Source organism: Schistocerca gregaria, chromosome 3 (genome assembly GCF_023897955.1).
Source record: "Schistocerca gregaria isolate iqSchGreg1 chromosome 3, iqSchGreg1.2, whole genome shotgun sequence".
Lineage (NCBI taxonomy): Eukaryota > Metazoa > Arthropoda > Insecta > Orthoptera > Acrididae > Schistocerca > Schistocerca gregaria.
In genome coordinates this window covers 528,083,546-528,101,494 of record NC_064922.1, presented here as the reverse complement: position 1 = coordinate 528,101,494, position 17,949 = coordinate 528,083,546, and the positions used below count along the sequence as shown (strand labels likewise).

General features: G+C 42.5%; 2 protein-coding genes across 3 annotated transcripts in view; both read left to right on the top strand.

Moving 5' to 3' along the window:
* Positions 1-17,949, top strand: part of LOC126355153 (cuticle protein 16.5-like) — a 170,560-nt gene that overhangs the window by 90,648 nt on the left and 61,963 nt on the right. The gene's annotated exons all lie outside the window — the stretch shown is intronic.
* On the top strand, positions 8,732-11,270 carry LOC126355154 (cuticle protein 21-like). Its single transcript, XM_050005358.1, has 2 exons — positions 8,732-8,768; positions 10,912-11,270. The coding sequence occupies exons 1-2, from the start codon at positions 8,760-8,762 to the stop codon at positions 11,182-11,184; spliced, it is 282 nt and encodes a 93-aa protein (XP_049861315.1). The 5' UTR covers positions 8,732-8,759; the 3' UTR covers positions 11,185-11,270.

The window sequence follows — 17,949 nt, the reverse complement described above, 5'->3', positions numbered from 1 at the left end:
AGGTCCCGTGTATAAGGTCGAAGTAATGGAGTACCACTATAGTCCCAGCAGGAATAGAATGTTAGTGCACGTAATACCGTGGTGGAGTTTCAGCTGATTTTAAAGTATAATGAGCTAAAAGAGACAAGGAGTGAGCAAGTGCGAGATGCATGACTGGTCGCTTCCTAAGGCCGCTACCTCGCCTCGTCTCCTGGGATGTGTAGCATGAGACCGAGCACTCCGCTCGCTGTCGGTCTTCGCCCATTGGGAGTTCAGCCTCTAGAAATGCAGCCACGTCTTTTGGAAAATAATAGTAGCCAGCGTATATGATGCAGGAAAAGTGTTGTCTACAGTGAGAGAATTGTTACGTCCTCTTGTTCATTATAATCATAACATTTGACGCTTTATATTAACAATGGAAACAAGGGAGTTGATCAACAAATCATTAAGAAGAATAAGTTCAATGCATAATTTAAATACTGTTGCCTACAATGGCTCAGTTACAGACACTGTTGGCCAATAAAACTGCAACGCGATGAAGAACAGCAAATAATGAAACTTTTTTACTGAGTGGTAACAAATTTAGTACACATAGTTTCCATCTCTGAGACAACATTAGCCGTAACACCGCTGGGTATCGAATAGAACTGACACTAAACGACAGATACTTCGTTACATGCTGTTTCACTTACACGGCAGAGTTCATCATAGCAGTGGCTTGAGAGTTCTGGCGTCCAACCTCTGAAAGTGCCATTACTAAAAGTTTGCAGTGGGTGACAGATATAGAGGTCATGTTCACAAGGATGTCAAATCAAACACCTTTCAGCCGTCTGTTTTCGAAATTTATTTTATTTGGCTACCAGTTTCGACGCTTTACTACGCTATCTTCAGGTCCTTGACCGACGTGTAGGAAGATTCCACCAAGGTTCTGGTTAAAATAGGGGCCAGCAAGACTGTTTTAGTTGATTACTTCTTCCTATAGTGATCACTATCCTTCAGAATGAGATTTTCACTCTGCAGTGGAGTGTGCGCTGATATGAGACTTCCTGACAGATTAAAACTGTGTGCCGGACCGAGACTCGAACTCGGGACCTTCTTTGCGAATGATTTGCACAGCGTTGTATACTTCATCACAATTTCACGTTTCTCATGGAATTGCAATTTTAATAGTCAGTGGTATAGCTGTGAGGGGCCTTCAGTAAGTAAAGCAACGCATTTACTTTTATCGGCCAGTTTCGGTTGAAAAATGCGTAACTTGTTATAGGACACAGTGGAGCATTCCCTCTTTAACCCCAAAATGACGCCTGCAACCGAGGTACGTTCCAAGCAGAGAGGTGCACTAAATTTCTCTAGGTAGACAAATACTGTTTCCTACAGTGACTCAGTTAAACACACTGTTGGCCAATAAAACTGCAACACGATGAAGAACAGCAGAGCGGTACGGAGACCTGGCAGTGAACAAAAGCACGTTGAGTTGTTGGGCGAGGCGCGTGCCATCATATCAACAAGGTCGCGCAAACCTGTCCGATCTCTACGTGCTGGACGGCCGCACACTGCCGTAACTCCTTTTCAGAGTTGAAACTTACGAACACTCATTCGAGGTTATCGACGGATTACACTTAAACATGTCATTGCACAACTGGATGTCTCTGTAGGTAGTGCTGATACACTCGTCCACCAGTTGCGGTACCTACAGATGACCGCCCGATCGATTACTCACCGCCTAACAAAAGACTAGAAAGAGCAACGAAGGACCACCTGTTCAGCATAATTAAGGATGCACTCCAGGGAAAGCAGTAAGTTATTGATGCAGCAAGACGTTTGTTCCGACAACAACTAGTGGAGTGCCCACACTAGCCCTCCCAGTAAAGTTGTGTAACGCCGTTGCAATGGACGGAGATTGTGTTAAGAAACATGGTTTTCTAGCCAACAGAGTGCAGAATCATATGATGTATTGGAGTCCTTAATAAAACCAACCATCTTTCAAACGGAAAGTTGATGCGCTACTTATTGGAGGCCCTTCGTACTTAAGTAAAGATAATGGAAAAGTAGAGTACACACAACTTGTTTGGCTGTATGTGTCAAAAGCTTTCTGATTTAGAAGTTAATTTCTACGACGATATTTTAATATTCCTAGAAAACAGTATTGCGATCGCATACTAAACATTTTGGAGTACAAGTACTACAGAGATACGTGATGGACACCTGTTACTTATATCCTGCGACCAAGAAGTGAACTTGAGAGCACTTATTATGTCAATACCAAATGAGTCGTTAGAAATGAACGGATCACTTCTTGGTCACAATTTTCTTTATTGACTCTCCCCAAAAAAAAGGTCTCTGAGCACTATGGGACTTAGCAGGCCGGTGTGGCCGTGCGGTTCTAGGCACTTCAGGCTGGAACCACGTGATCACTACGGTCGCAGGTTCGAATCCTGCCTCGGGCATGGATGTCTGTGATGTCCTTAGGTTAGTTAGGTTTAAGTAGTTCTAAATTCTAGGGGACTGATGACCACAGATGTTAAGTCCCATAGTGCTCAGAGACATTTGAACCATTTTGTACTATGGGACGTAATATCTGAGGTCATCAGTCCCCTAGAACTTATAACTACTTAAACCTAAGTAACCTAAGGAGATCACACATATCCATGCCCGAGGCAGGTTTCCAACATGCGACCGAAGCGCCTAGAACTGCTCGGCCACAGTTGCCGGCTGACTCTCCCAAACACATTACGAAGACATGTACAGAAGCGTAGTTCAGGGAAGTAATTAAGAATAGAGATACAAAAGGTACTGAAGAAATATTCAAAAATACTCATACCAAATGGAATAGAATTCACAGAAAGTGTGGCGTCACATGCGTCCGTCGTCACCATCAGTGCTCAACTGGCGAGTGTCGCTGTTTCAAAATCTGATTACCAGATACTGCCAATAGGTGGCGTGGCTGCGCGAGTACAGTGGTGTTACTAATGTCCACGAAAATATATGAGCAACTAAATAACAGTAGTATTAAAAATTTTGCAGAAACAGAAGTCTAAATATAAAAATAAATACATAAAGCTATACACTGCAACATAATGCATATACGATTCAGTTGGGGCTGTTAGGGAAGGGGAAGGAAGGATAACAGGAAAAGAGAAACGGAGGTGGGGGAGAAACTGCATATTTGGAAAATAACAAGCCAACCACAACACAAAATTCGAACAAAAAACAAAAAAATTTAACGCAACAAAAATACCCTTAGTACTACATGACGTAACGCCCAAGTGGGAAGGTAGATAAGAAAAGAAATCAGGGGTTGGGAGAGTCATTACATAAAAGGTCCACAACACCGACTCAATATTTAGTAAACCACAGAGTTTTCTAGTAAACAAGAAATTTGCAAACAAATTACGCCCTTCCAAGTAACACAAACAATTTTTATAACACCTAATGCATTGGTCTATAAGAATATAAGATTATGTATATATGTATATATTAGTGGAAGACGAATAAATTGCGATGTTTGAGAGCAGTAATTTCGTGTGCTCAGGTGAATTTCATTTGTCTTATTTTAAACAAATTTTAATTTATTTGCACGCAATGGTTTCCGTTGCCTATTACATACCACAAGGCTGTTCATACTTCCACTAAAGTGCATCTCCTTTTAAACAAGACCGTCTATGACTTTAAGGTTGTAGAAAGTATTTTAATTTCATTCGTTTCTTAAAATTCGGTAAAATAGTCCTGATTGCAAGAGATGTTTATTATAGTTGGCAACCGGTTTCGGTCTATAATGTAGACCGTCTTCAGGCCGTAAGTACCACGATGGCGGCCGGCAGCGGTGGATGGAGCAAGATCCAAAAGAAAACAGGCGCAGCTGCTGTTGCTTCTTTCTTGGTGTTATTCTGTTTGGTTAATATAAGGTTGTTCACATATGTTATCTGATTCCGCGGATCCCATTGTCGCTACATGTGCTGTAACACTACATCATAGCACCTTTATGTCCCAGTTCTATTGGATTAGTGACACTATTTTTTGAGCTTCTTGATTGTTATACCTGTCTAGGCTACCAACGATCGAAAGTTGTTCGTCTTTTCCCAATTTGTATACAATTTGTCTCATATTCTGATAGTCTATAGTGTACGGATTTGGAAAACAATGTTATTCACTGTTTTTTGTCTTTGTTAACCTATTCGTAATTACGCTCAGTTTATATTTTGCTTTTTTACTTCGTTATGTAACGATGTTTAGTGTTATTTGGAAAAGGACGCGTTGCTTACGGACGCTTAGATTACTAGAAAACTCAGTGGCCCATTAAATATTGAGTCTAGGCAGTGTCACTATTAGTACCATGAAGATGTATCCCCTCCCCCCCCCCCCCCCAAATCCACGATTTCTTCCCTTACCTAGGGACCAACTTAAATATTTTTGTCATGAAACAATAACGATGATTTTGGTGCGTGTTTGGTTCTTTGTATAAATTATGTATTGTATTAGTGTCCCAATACGCTGCTTTTCTCCTCTCCTGTTATCGTTTCTTCCCTTTCCTTATCGGCCCTAGCTGAGCCATGTATGCGTTATGCTTGTGTGTGTAATGTTTTTGTATAATTCATTTACTTTTATTATAAGTTTTTGTTTCTGTTTCTATACAATTTTTAATACTGTTGTTCTCACGTAGTTCATTTATTTTTGTGAGCGCTAATAACGCCACCGTACTCATGCAACTTCACCTAGTGGCATTTTCTGGCAGTTAAATTTGAAACAGTGACTCGTCACCATTTAGGCACTGATGGTGACGACGGACGCATGTGACCCCGTACTTCATATAAAGATTATTCTGGTGCTGTGAATACTTTATTTTGGAATGTTTTAATGCTTTCCATATCTTTACTGATAATGACTTTTGTAAATTACGTTTGTATTTATGATTTTATATTTTGTTTCATGAACGTTCTGAACATGGGTTGCGCCAGAAAGGTGTTAATACCAAAGCTTTGGAGAGACAAGTGACCATTTCATTTCTAGCAACCCATTTAGCTTTGGACATAATGAGTGATCACAGAAATACATAGAATGAATTAGCAATTATCAATGAGACCCATAATCGAGGCTGCCATATCATCATGAACCACGCAAAGAACCGTGATATTCTGGTTTGTCTCTGGTGACAAAGGAAAAACATTCCTGCTTGATAGGATTATAAACAAAGTTTGGTCGGAATGAAATAGCTCTTTCTCTAGACTCGCCGGATATTCCAGCTACAATAATAGATGGTGAAATAACACTTAATTCTGGTTAGGAATTGTCCGCCAATGAACGTGCACTAGGATTCTAAATTTACGTTGCACGGAGAATGTCGACAAGTAGAAAAATTCTGACACTGTGCAGCGTTATGATCGGAAATGAAGGTACAATGATTCGGGTGCAAACATTTGAAGCAATGGATAAAATTCTTCATAATGAAAGAAACAATAACTGACTAATCAGAAGCGTCCCATTCATATTGTCATCATGATGTATACATCACGATGATAAACAAAGTTCAAAGGTCAGTTTAGAAGAAAATTTCTATTATGGTCATTTTTGTTCGCTCAGAAGTTAGGACATCTTAAAATATCTTCATTTTGCTCCAAATAATACAACTCAGAATGTACTTCTCAAGGCAGTGTTTCAACCATTTAATGTCATAAACTGAATGATCACCAGGTGAACGATCACCACCAAAGTTTCTTGAACTTAATATCACTCACACATCGCCGCTGTCCCATCGCTAACTCACTGTGAATCCACAACTGTTTGGAGTCTTATGCAGAGTATTTACACAATTAAATTCTTCTGCTTGCAACTCCTTATCACCTATTCTGACCTCTGAGAAAGCGAAATACTAGAGGCAAAATTTTCAGAAAAGCTACTTGTCATTCTAGATTTACCCTAACTACACTACTGGTCATTCAAATTGCTACACCAAGAAGAAATGCAGATGATAAACGGGTATTCATTGGACAAATATATTATACTAGAACTGACACGTGATTACATTTCCTCGCGATTTGGATGCATAGATCCTGACACATCGGTACCGAGAACAACCACCTATGGCCGTAATAGCGGCCTTGATACGCCTGGGCATTGAGTCAAACAGAGCTTGGATGGCGTGTATAAGAACAGCTGCCCATGCAGCTTCAATACGATACCACAGTTCATCAAGAGTAGTGACTGGCGTGTAGAGACGAGCCAGTTGCTCTGCTACCATTGACTAGACGTTTTAAATTGGTGAGAGATCTGGAGCATGTGCTGGCGAAGGCAGCAGTCGAACACTTTCTGTATCCAGAAAGGCCCGTACAGGACCTGCAACATGCGGTCGTGCATTATCCTGCTGAAATGTAGGGTTTCGCAGGGATAGAATGAGGAGTAGTCACGGGTCGTCACACATCTGAAATGTAACGTCCACTGTTCAAAGGGCCGTCAATGGGAACAAGAGGTGACCGAAGCGTGTAACCTATGGCACCTCATACCATCACGCCGGGTGACACGGCAGTATGGCGATGTCGAATACACGCTTCCTACGTGCTTTCACCGCGATGTCGCCAAACACGGATGCGACCATAATGATGCTGTAAACAGAACCTGAATTGATCCGAAAAAATGTCGTTTTGCCATTCGTATACCCAGGTTCGTCGTTGAGTACACCATCGCATGCGCTCCTGTCTGTGATGCAGCATCAAGGGTAACCGCAGCCATGGTCTCCGAGGTGATAGTTCATGCTGCTGGAAACGTCGTCGAACTGTTGGTGCAGATGGTTGTTGTCTTGCAAACGTCCCCATCTGTTGACTCAGGGATCGAGACGTGGCTGCACGACTCGTTACAGCCATGCGGATAAGATGCCCGTCATCTCGACTGCTAGTGATACGAGGACGTTGGGATCCAGCACGGCGTTCCGTATTACCCTCCTGAACCCACAGATTCCATATTCTGCTAACAGTCATTGGATCTCGACCAACGCGAGCAGCAATGTCGCGAAACGATAAACCGCAATCGCGATAGGCTACCATCCGATCTTTATCAAAGTCGGAAACGTGATGGTACGCATTTCTCCTCCTAACATGAGGCATCCCAACAACGTTTCCCAGGCAACGCCGGTCAAGTGCTATTTGTGTATGAGAAATCGGTTGGAAACTTTCCTCATGTCAGCATGTTGTAGGTGTCGCTACCGGCGCCAACGTTGTGTGAATGCTCTGAAAAGCTTTACGTATCACATCATCTTCTTCCTGTCGGTTAAATTTCGCGTCTGTAGCACGTCATCTTCTTGGTGTAGGAATTTTAATGGCCAGTAGTGTACATGTGAGGATTCGTCACGAAAATTGTCTTCTCATACTGTTAACAGTAACTGAGAAACAATTTCCACTCAGTACATTTATCAGGACAGAACATTCATCAGTGTCGTGAATATGCGAAATAAAAAAATCTTCTAAGCTCGTCTTTTAGGATTAAGTATTTGGACCTTAGTCTCCATTGTGTCATGTACTTCCCTATAGAATTTACAGCCATCGTATTGGGCGTTAACATCTCGGAAACATGTTACTTTGCTTTTACTGTTACCATACCCCTCTCGTCTTGTATCTCTCAGTAAAGGTAAGGATGGTAAAAGCAAGACAAGGCAATTTACGCGTTAAAATTCTGCAATTATATTACAAAATACTAGCTCTTATTACTTCAATGTGGCTGTATCTTACTATGAGACTAACCTTTATTCTTGAATTCCAGGATCAAAGTTGGATTTGTCGGATAGTACGGATGATATTAATCTTTATTTATGATAGCTTACTATCTGTGTCCAAGTGCGCTTTATAAAAACATGTTCTGAAGATTCTTCTTTGAGATAAACACTATTTTTTTGTTTTCTCTTCATCCATACTAGTCGCGGTGACGTTTCACCGACATAAATGGGTTTCCATTTTCTTCCCTCCAACTATAAGTAGATGTAAAGGTAAATAAATTCAGCTTGCGACTGTTGTTATTTAATTCAAAAAGTTTCAACCAGAATGTATACCATACTTTGTTGTTCATGTGTCTGTCTTCTGCAGTACAGCTGATGGTTCAAAGCAGTTTGTAATCTGCAACTTATAAGAATTTGCTATGCACTATGCTTTATATGGAACGAAATACATGTAGAACTACAACTGATTATTTTGGGCTATGTTAATGTTATTTATCACACTCCTGCTACTTATTTGTTGCTTCTACTGTCACACGTCTATGATAATTATATTTATCGTCTGTTTACTAGATTACTTTAACTGTCTACATATGTTTCTAATTTATTTGACTTACTTTTTGTGGTTACTATGTTTAACAGTACGAACGAGCACTGTACTACTATAATGCGTTCAAGAGGTGTGTGAGTGAAGAGAAAATAAACTGTGTTTTGCTAAAGGCATCTCACAATACACATGATTTTGTTTTTAAGCAACCAGGTTGTCCAAGCAGATGAAATAGCTGGGTCAACTTCTGAGCAGTACCTCATTTCAATAGTGTGCAGGTACAGAAGCAGAAAGTGCGCGTGGAGCGTGGTGCTGGAGACATCCCGGTGTCTTCACAGCATTACGTATGGCGCCGTTGCGCTGCGTTGCGTTGCGTTACGTTACGTTACGTATCGCATCCTCACGGCCTGGAGCAATACCCTGGCCGTCACCCAGCATGCAGGCCACGCCCGCGTCGCCACCGCCTATAAAGACGGGCCCCAGTCCCGGCAGCGCCACTGTGTCCTCAGAAGACAGCAGCTCCCCACACCGGACAACATGATCAAGGTACTCCTCCTGTCGGACGAGCAATCTTTATTTATCTTTCTAAGACACCTGTAGAGTGTGACGATAGTGTAAGCAACGAGGCAAAGGAAATTTTGGTGAATTATTTTGTTTTCTGCATGTACACTGTTTTTTTGTAAGTGGAAGATTAATACTCGGTGATACACACCTGCAGATCGCGGGCAATGCGCATGTGCCACCTGAATCAAAGTTTCGATCATTCACAGACTCAGGTACGAGTGATTGAAGAGTAACCTGTGCGAAGTTGAAGCTCTGACTCATTCCACGTGACTCCATTAGTTATTCGAATTGGCTACGCACAGTCAGTGAAAGGCAGGTATCAGGGATCGTATCAGGTCCAACAACAGGTTTAACCTACGCCGATTCTGAAACAGTGATTTCATCGGCGCAACATAGGCTTTGAACCTTGCCAGAAACTCTTCTGAATGGATGTGTATGAATTATAGCAAAACGTTAGTTTGAATAACCGGGAACAGAATCGTACTCAGTGGCTTTTCAATTCAATTTATATGCTAGCTCTCATGTAGAAAACGTTATAATGACATATTTATTATATTTGACTGGTTGCTCTAACTTCCACCCCGTGAGAAACGATTTACTATTATAATATTATCCCGGACACGGAGGGGACGTTTTTTAACACAGCAAACTTTTATCCGTTTATTATTTAAATTGAGCCTTCTTTCAGGAATTCACATTACAATGTGTGTTCTGATACTTCAGAAATAGCTTATCACTTGACTTGTATCTCACGCACACGAACAAACTGTAGACCAACAGTAGTACCCAAGGAAGAAAATGATGTCCTCTGCGACACTTAAAATTACATGAACTCAACATTTCTATTCCTTCATACTGTGCGTCACAGGAAATCATGTGTTATGTCTGGCTCTGCAGGTAACACATGATATACGCTGCTAAATAACAAAATTTTTCCAGGTGTATGTTTACGTGCAAATGGTCAGTTCGCTATAACGTCAGGAAACGAAACTCTTGAAGGAAACATACGGTACGTTTTACAGCTTTTAGCCAATTTATTTCCACGTCGTTCCTTGCCTACAGTAACTAGTATCACTAGACATCCTTTTGGTAACTTAGAAAACTATTGTATGGAACTGTGTTGCCTTCCTACTCTTCCCTCCTTGACTATGAAAAGTTATTCCGCTACCAGGATTAAACAGAGTTGCCCATGAGGAAAAGTTGCCCCACCCTTCAGTCCACCACACAAGATGTTTTAGAAACCTTGGTGACCAAGAATAGCTGTAAATCAAAGAAACATCAATAAATAATTTGAAGATTCCTACTCCATAAAATTTTTTCTAATATTAATTACCAATAGCCATGACTTTACTGTATTTTTAATTGTTCCTGGACTCAGTATGAATATTGCAGTGAAATGAAATGAGCGTTTTGCGTCATTGGCCAGGAGGCCCCTTGCGGGGCAGGTCCGGCCGCCTTGGTTCAGGTCTTATTACGTTCGACGCCACATTGGACGACATGCGCGCCGGATGGGGACGAAATGATGGTGACGACAACACAATACCCATTTCCTGAGCGGAGAAAATCTCCGACCTAGCCGGGAATCGAGCCCGTAGGACTGCAATCCGTCTTGCTGACAACTTTTTGATTTTTTTAAGCTCATTTTGTTCGGTATAGTTCGTTCCATTTGTTCGGGGGGGGGGGGGGAGGGAGGGGGGGAAGGGGACGTTCTATGACGTCCGTTTAAGTTCTTCGTTGTTCCATTCACTCATATTTTTTATTGCAGAGGGCAGCTAATTCTCTCACCGAGCACGCCGAGCTACCGTGCCAGCTTGCCACACAGGTATCGGGGTGGACAATATTCCAGTAACTCTACGTTAGGTATCGTTTCTAATAATTATCATGCATGATTGGTGTTTGTACTGCAATTTATGAAAACGTTTTACCACCATGGAATACATTTCAAGAGACTCGTCATAACGGTTTCCCGGAAAGATTCTGAGAGAGAATTCTGTTTCTTTCACACAGAAATTTGTGTGCGAACATGTGAGCAAAGTGCCACTATGTATGATGCATGTGTATTACCACTGTCAAAATACTGCCACACATGTATGTGCCCAATATATTACTGTATTTTTTCCTGCAGACTGTATTGCTGCTGGCTGCGGCCGCCTGCTGCGTGAGCGCCGCCCCCAAGGCCGGCCTCGCCCCCCTGGCCTACTCCGCCCCCCTGGTGGCCACCGCCCCCGTGGCCTACGCCGCCCCCGCGCCGGCCGTCGTGACGGCGCACAGCTCGCAGTACATCGCGCAGAACTTCAACGGACTCGCCGTGGCCGCCGCCGCCCCAGTCGTCGCCGCCGCCTACCACGCAGCGCCCTTCGCTGCTGCATACCACGCTGCTCCGGCGATACTCGGCTGATAAAATGCAGCAAATTCACTGTGTTAAAATATAAATGATAAAAAATAAATAACTAAACTGGAATGATCTCCTTTTTGTAAAAAAGATACACTTGTTTTTTTCGTAAGACCTTCTTTAGTCAGATTAAGCTCAAAAATGAGTAATCGTAGGAGATGAATCTACCATGATTATATTTGGACAATGGAGGGCAACTGTAGCACTGCATAACTTTCTCTTTCAGAAGCTACTGACTAAAGCTGGAGCACAGCCAACGATGATATATTCTAAGAACCATTGCAGGAAATTTTTAATGCAGGTTTGGCTTTTAGTATTCATACAGAGCTACACAAACAAAAGATAATCACAGGCGCTTTCCACATCATAGAAAATTTAGTGAGAAAGCCAAATAAGACTGTTCAGCAAATGATGATAGAAGATAGTGTGATGTGAAAATGGCTCACTGATATTAGTTTTAATTTTATGTTTTGTAGCAATGGTTTGCTTTGGAGGTACTATGGGACACATTGCTCCACAAATGGAAGCCAGGACGTTTGATGAGAGCCCCTATTTTTCATTATGCAAAGAGGCCAAGTACGCAAACGTACGCCTCAATCCAAATGCATTTAGGTGTCAGACAACAATTTTCAAACATTTAACATAGATAGTCCGCGTGACAAACGCTGTGTCCAAAAGAGCAGACACCATGTGCAATCCGCGGCTATGATACGTATTACGTCAATTAGAGGTGGAGGGGGTGGAATGGAAGAAGCTCCTCTGCAGAAACCAGCACGGTTTTAGGAAACAGCAGTCATGCGAGACACAGCTGGCCATCTCGGTCCATTATATACAACAGGCTCTAGATACCCGCTCCGAGGTTGATGGCAAATTTCTCAACTTAAGCAAGGCGTTCGACTCCCGCACTGTTGCTTTCTCCAAAAAGTGCCTATCCGATGACATAACCGGTTGGATACATAGTTTTTTAACAGAGAGGGAGCAGTATGTCGTCCTGAACGGGGCGACTTCAACAGAAACAAGCGTAACTTCAGGTGTGCCCATGGACAGCGTAATAGGTCCGCTGCTTTTTACGATTTGCATAAACGATCTGGTTGATGGTACTGACAGCAGCATTACACTGTTTGCCGATGATGCTGTAGTCTACAGGAAAGTAGTATCACACGAAAGTTGTGAACAAATCGATGAGGATTTGCAGAAAATAAATGCGTGGTGTAATGACTGGTAATTATCTCTCAATATTTGTAAGAGCAACCTAATGCGTATAAAAAGGCAAAAATCCCCATTAATGTACGAGTACAAAATAAATGCCCAGTCTTTGGAAGCGGTAACATCCGTTAAGTATCTGCGTGTGACTATTCGAAATGATCTCAAATGGAATGATGAGATTATACTAGTAGGTTGGTAGAATCCTGAAGCGAAGCAGTCCTTCAACAAAGGAAATAGCTTTCAATACTTTAGTTCGTCCAGTTTTAGAGTGTTGTTCGTCTGTATGTGGCCCTTACCAGTTGGGTCTGATTCAAGAGATTCAGAAGGTCCAAAGAAAAGCGGCAAGATTCGTGACTGGTACATTTAGCCATCGCGAGAGCGTTACAAATCTCATAAAAAGTTTGAAGTGGGACACACTTGCAGATGACGCGCTAAACAGTAGGCGCTGCTCACTAAATTCCGAATTCCGATCTTTGGCGAGGACGTAGAGCATATATTAGTACCACCAACTTTCAAATCGTGCAGTGATCACCATTCAAAGATAAGGTAAATTAGAGTTCGTACTGAGGCATTCATACAGTGATTTTTCACTCGCGCGATCGGGAGTGGAACAGACGGGGGAATGGGGGGGGGGGGGGGGGGATATGACTTTGGCTCGAGTTGTGCACTCCGCCACACACCGCTTGGTGGCTAGCGGAGTATGTGTGTAGATGTAGATGTAGAATGGAAAGAAAAGGAACTATTGATGTCAGCTGCAACGGGACGTTATGTGGTATTGAAAGCGATGAGTTAGAATGTGTGGTGGACTGGGACTCGAACCGAGGATCACATGATTTCTAGGCAGTTGCATCAACCACTGCGTTACCTTTCCACCTAGTGCCAACTATCCGCAGTCCTGGTCAAAACAGTTCCAATCGCTCTGAGCACTGTGGGACTCAACATCTGAGGTCACCAGTCCCCTAGACTTATAACTACTTAAACCTAACTAACCTAAGGACATCACACACTTACATTCCCGAGGCAGGATTCGAACCTGCGACCGTACAGCAGCGCGGCTTCGGACTGAAGTGCCTAGAACCTCTCGGTCGGCCAAACACAACACGAAGACATGTGGAGAAGTGTAATTCAGGGAATTAATTAAGAATAGAGATATAGATTTCCGCATTAAAATTCTGCGCTCGTATTACAAAATAGCAGCTCTTATTGCTGTATACCTCAACGTGGCTGTTTCTTACCATGAGACTAACCTTTATTCTTTAATTCCAGGATCAAAGTTGGATTTGTCGGATAGTGCGCATGATATTAATCTTTATTTATGAAAGCTACAACCACTCGGCTACAGCGGCCGGCTCAGTCCTAGTCCATGTCCTCCATGACGCTAATTTTAGATTCCACTGGAAGCCAGTTAGTATCTTGCATCTTCACTGAAGGTTGTCGATTCATTGCCCAACGAAAGAACATTTACTATGCATTCATATGACTGATTAACCTCGATGGGAAATGAATCCACAACCTCCAGTGCGGAGGCAGAATATCGTTGGGCCCCCAGCTGGAGCATGGAGGACATAGATGCGGATTGTGGATAGTTGGCACTAGGTGGAAATATGGGTCGCTGGGGAGCGTGGCGAGGCAGTGCACGCATTTGATATAAACACTGCGTGCGGATGGTGCAGTGGTTAGCGCAACTTCCTTGTGAGTAGCAGATCTCGGTTTTGAGTCCTGTGTGGTACACATTTTTCGGTCGTCGCCGCCGATTTCACATAAAGTCCTGATGCCTCAATTTACATAATAACTTTCAAGAAGTTTTTGTCCAGCTTCTACTTAATATTACAAGTTGTATATCATGGTGCATGAAACATTTTCGTTCATAAGGTTTCGTCCAGAACTAAGCTGGACATCTTCAGATTGCACTTCGTTCTGTTGAGCCTTGCCGATGATAGATCACACGTCAGCAGGCCACACACATAACGTAAAAATAGTTGCTTTAAAAGCTCACAGCACAGATTATCCTTATCGAAGACAAAATGTAATTATTCAATTGCCGTCTGTTATAGACAAAACATGCCTAGCGATTCTACCAAGTTATTTTCCATACAGATTCTTCTGCCCTCCTAAGATTACTCTCATATTTCGATGGCTTCTCTATTTAGCTGTGGATAGATAACGTTTTAATTTTGGAAAAATTCATGATTTCCTGACTGGAGGGCTTGCTCTGCCATATCAGATTTTTTTCTGGTAGGGGGTATTGGAAAGTAATGCCTCCGAATTTTTTATATGAAAGCTCTTAAAGCTGTTTATAAAACAAATGTTTTTAACATTCTACACCTTCATTCTTCATGTCTACATATTTATTTCACAACCTAGTGCCCTGGCTATGAACAAATTGTTCCCAACGAGAGACCAGTTCGTTGATACCATCACTGTACAATGTTTGACTTTCTTGAAGGAGCCTCGACCTCGCCCTTGTTTGCACCGCTTCATCGCTATCAAAGTGAAGATCTCGAAGATGCTGTTTAAGTTTTGGAAACAGACGGAAATAGGATAGCACTGTATGGAGAATGATCGATGGTAGTGAACCGAAAGCGTCAGACTGTGGTGATGTCGCAGCTCTTGAGTGTGGTCTGGCATTGTCGTGCTGAAGGAGAGAACGCTCCATGTGTCGACCAAATCTTAGAAATCGAAACTAGATTGCAGCAAGTAGTTTTTCACACGCCGACGTAGTCACGTTACACACCGCTATGTTGCACGCTACAATTCGGAGCCCTCAAGCGGCAAAGGTCTCCCAATATATAGACATGAAGGTTGAACATGAATGTTAATAACGTTTGTTTTATTTAAAAAGCTATGTGAGTTTTCACGTAAAAAATTCCGAGGTATTATTTTTCGGCACATCCTCGTATTTTCGTTAGTCTACAAATACTTTTAATGTTCCTTCATAGTTGTCTCTGAGCTTCCAATATAGATCTTACCACACGTAAGAGGAATTTTATATTCGCCGCATGCTGGCAATGAAGAGTTTTTACACTTTACATATCTGGGAGTTTGGCACACATCTTCTTTATTGGTCTGAAAACCGATCAGAGGTAATGGTTCTGTAAAATCTTCTCATTAAAATCAGTTAATTTTTTATAAAAAGAAGAAAACTACTGTGTTTTCAATTGTTGTGTTTTATCCTTACTCCTCGGCCTACCGTTATTTGATAGCAGAAATCGATGTACTACTTTTTATGAATAGCCATTTTTCTCTGAAGGCTGCTTCAGAAGTTTTAACTTGGCGTCCAGGCAGTAAAACGTGCAAATTCTCCGGACTCTTCCGGCAACACTTTTGATGGTAGGTTGAAGCTCAACCCATGTGGTAAAATATCGGACGTTGTCGGAAATTAACAGTATCTGCCCAACAATACAAATTTCGACTTAACGCGCTGTGTGTGTCTTGTCTGAAAACAAATTAATTCCGTTACTAACGGTCCTTACTGTTCACAATAATTCTGACGAGTATACCCTTCGCCTTCAAGCACACATTGAGTACTGCCCGGTTTTGCCTACTGTCTATTTAGCCGGCAATGTTATTTGTACGTCAACAGCGATGCACAACAATGTGGGTAGGTTTACTGGTCAAAAGCTGACCGATATGCACCTCATACGTGGGTTGACAAAATGTAGGGAAGGAGTCCCACAAGGATCTGTACCGAGTGATGAGTGAACTTGTTTCTCCTCAGGGTTGATATACTACTTCGAGTTTAATACTGTATGCTTGGTGGTTGGATACTATCAGTCTTTCCACTTTTTTTGAGGTTATTGAGTCTTCCGGCTCGCTTTTACCAAATTCTTTTGCGATGGTTTTCCTGCACCTTCTAGCTTCTCGGGCACTTCGAGTGTTCTGTAGATATCTTCCCGTCAGAGCGCGAGCGTGTTTAGGCTCATGTGCGTTGTTGTGGGGCTCTCTTCGGGAGTAGCACCGTGGGTTGCGTGGTGGTCCTTCGCAAGGAGTCGCGATTGACGCAGACGGTGACGACAGGCGCCCGCCGGGGCACTCGACTTGGTGTGTCTGATGTGGTTGTTACTTGTGTAGTAGCGTTATCCGGCGTGCTATTCCTAGACGCAGGTGCGTCTCCAAGAGCTCTATTAGCAAGAGCAGATAAGGAGACTATGTGTGCTATTTTGGAATTCTATGGATCGGGCTCTTGTAGAGTCTGCAATGAACTGGTGACGTTGTGGCAGACTATTTTTGGAGTCTTGTCAATTATTCTTACTCTGGTTTCCTACCGCCACCGTGTTAATTCTAGCTGGTCTAGAGAGCTAAGCTTTGTGCCGCCTGTTTCCTTCCATCGAGTCCTCCAGAAAGCGATGGGAGTTTTGGAACTACGTACACTGTTCCTGGGCCTTGGTTACATCTGAAATCCACATTATGTTTATTCTCACCTCAAAGTTTGAACAGTACTGTGACCTCAAGTTGAGAGTGTTTTGTTAACATTCCAATCAAGAGCTATTACACCTAAAAGTGTGTAAGTGCCATGCCTTATGTTTTAGTTATGTTAGTTCTTGTGGAAACAAATCTATGTTTCAGATAGTCCTACCCAAATGTTCTTCTTTATTAACGCACAGCAAAGGGCCCACCTTGCTGACTGATGTTTTGTTGAAAACCCAGCATGCAGTCATTGGACAGTGGGGCTTGTACCTGTGTGTTCTTAAGTAATCCGGCTTTTAATTTGTTGTGTTGTAGGCTAGTCATTGTTTTTCTTGGAACTACTTCTCTTTCTAATCAGATGCATCAGCTCCTGTACGTAAATACTATTTGAAAATGCTGTGTTCCTGAGATTTCCTCTTATCCTTCCCTTCAACGTTATCTATGTTTCAATTTACGTTATCCATAAATGCAGTCCCTACGATTTGGTGAAATTCACAGTTTTTAGATTTGTATGACTTTCTTGAGCAATTTCGAGGGGCAGCTTAAACCACTTGATAAAGCCAAGACCTTCTGTCCAAACTGTATTCCAGTTAGCTTCCTTTCAAAGCATGCTGATACAGTAGCTTCATCCTCACTTATCAAATACAACCGTTCGCTAGTTCAAAGAATCGCATCTAAAGACTGAAAAGTTGCGCAGGTCACACCAAGACTCAAGAAAGGAAATAGGTGTAATCAGCTGAATTACAGACTAACAGGATTGACGTCGATCCGTAGTAGAATTTTGGAACATACACTCATGGAAATTGAAATAAGAACACCGTGAATTCATTGTCCCAGGAAGGGGAAACTTTATTGACACATTCCTGGGGTCAGATACATCACATGATCACACTGACAGATCCAAAGGCACACAGACACAGGCAACAGAGCATGCACAATGTCGGCACTAGTACAGTGTATATCCACCTTTCGCAGCAATGCAGGCTGCTATTCTCCCATGGAGACGATCGTAGAGATGCTGGATGTAGTCCTGTGGAACGGCTTGCCATGCCATTTCCACCTGGAACCTCAGTTCGACCAGCGTTCGTGCTGGACGTGCAGACCGCGTGAGACGACGCTTCATCCAGTCCGAAACATGCTCAATGGGGGACAGATCCG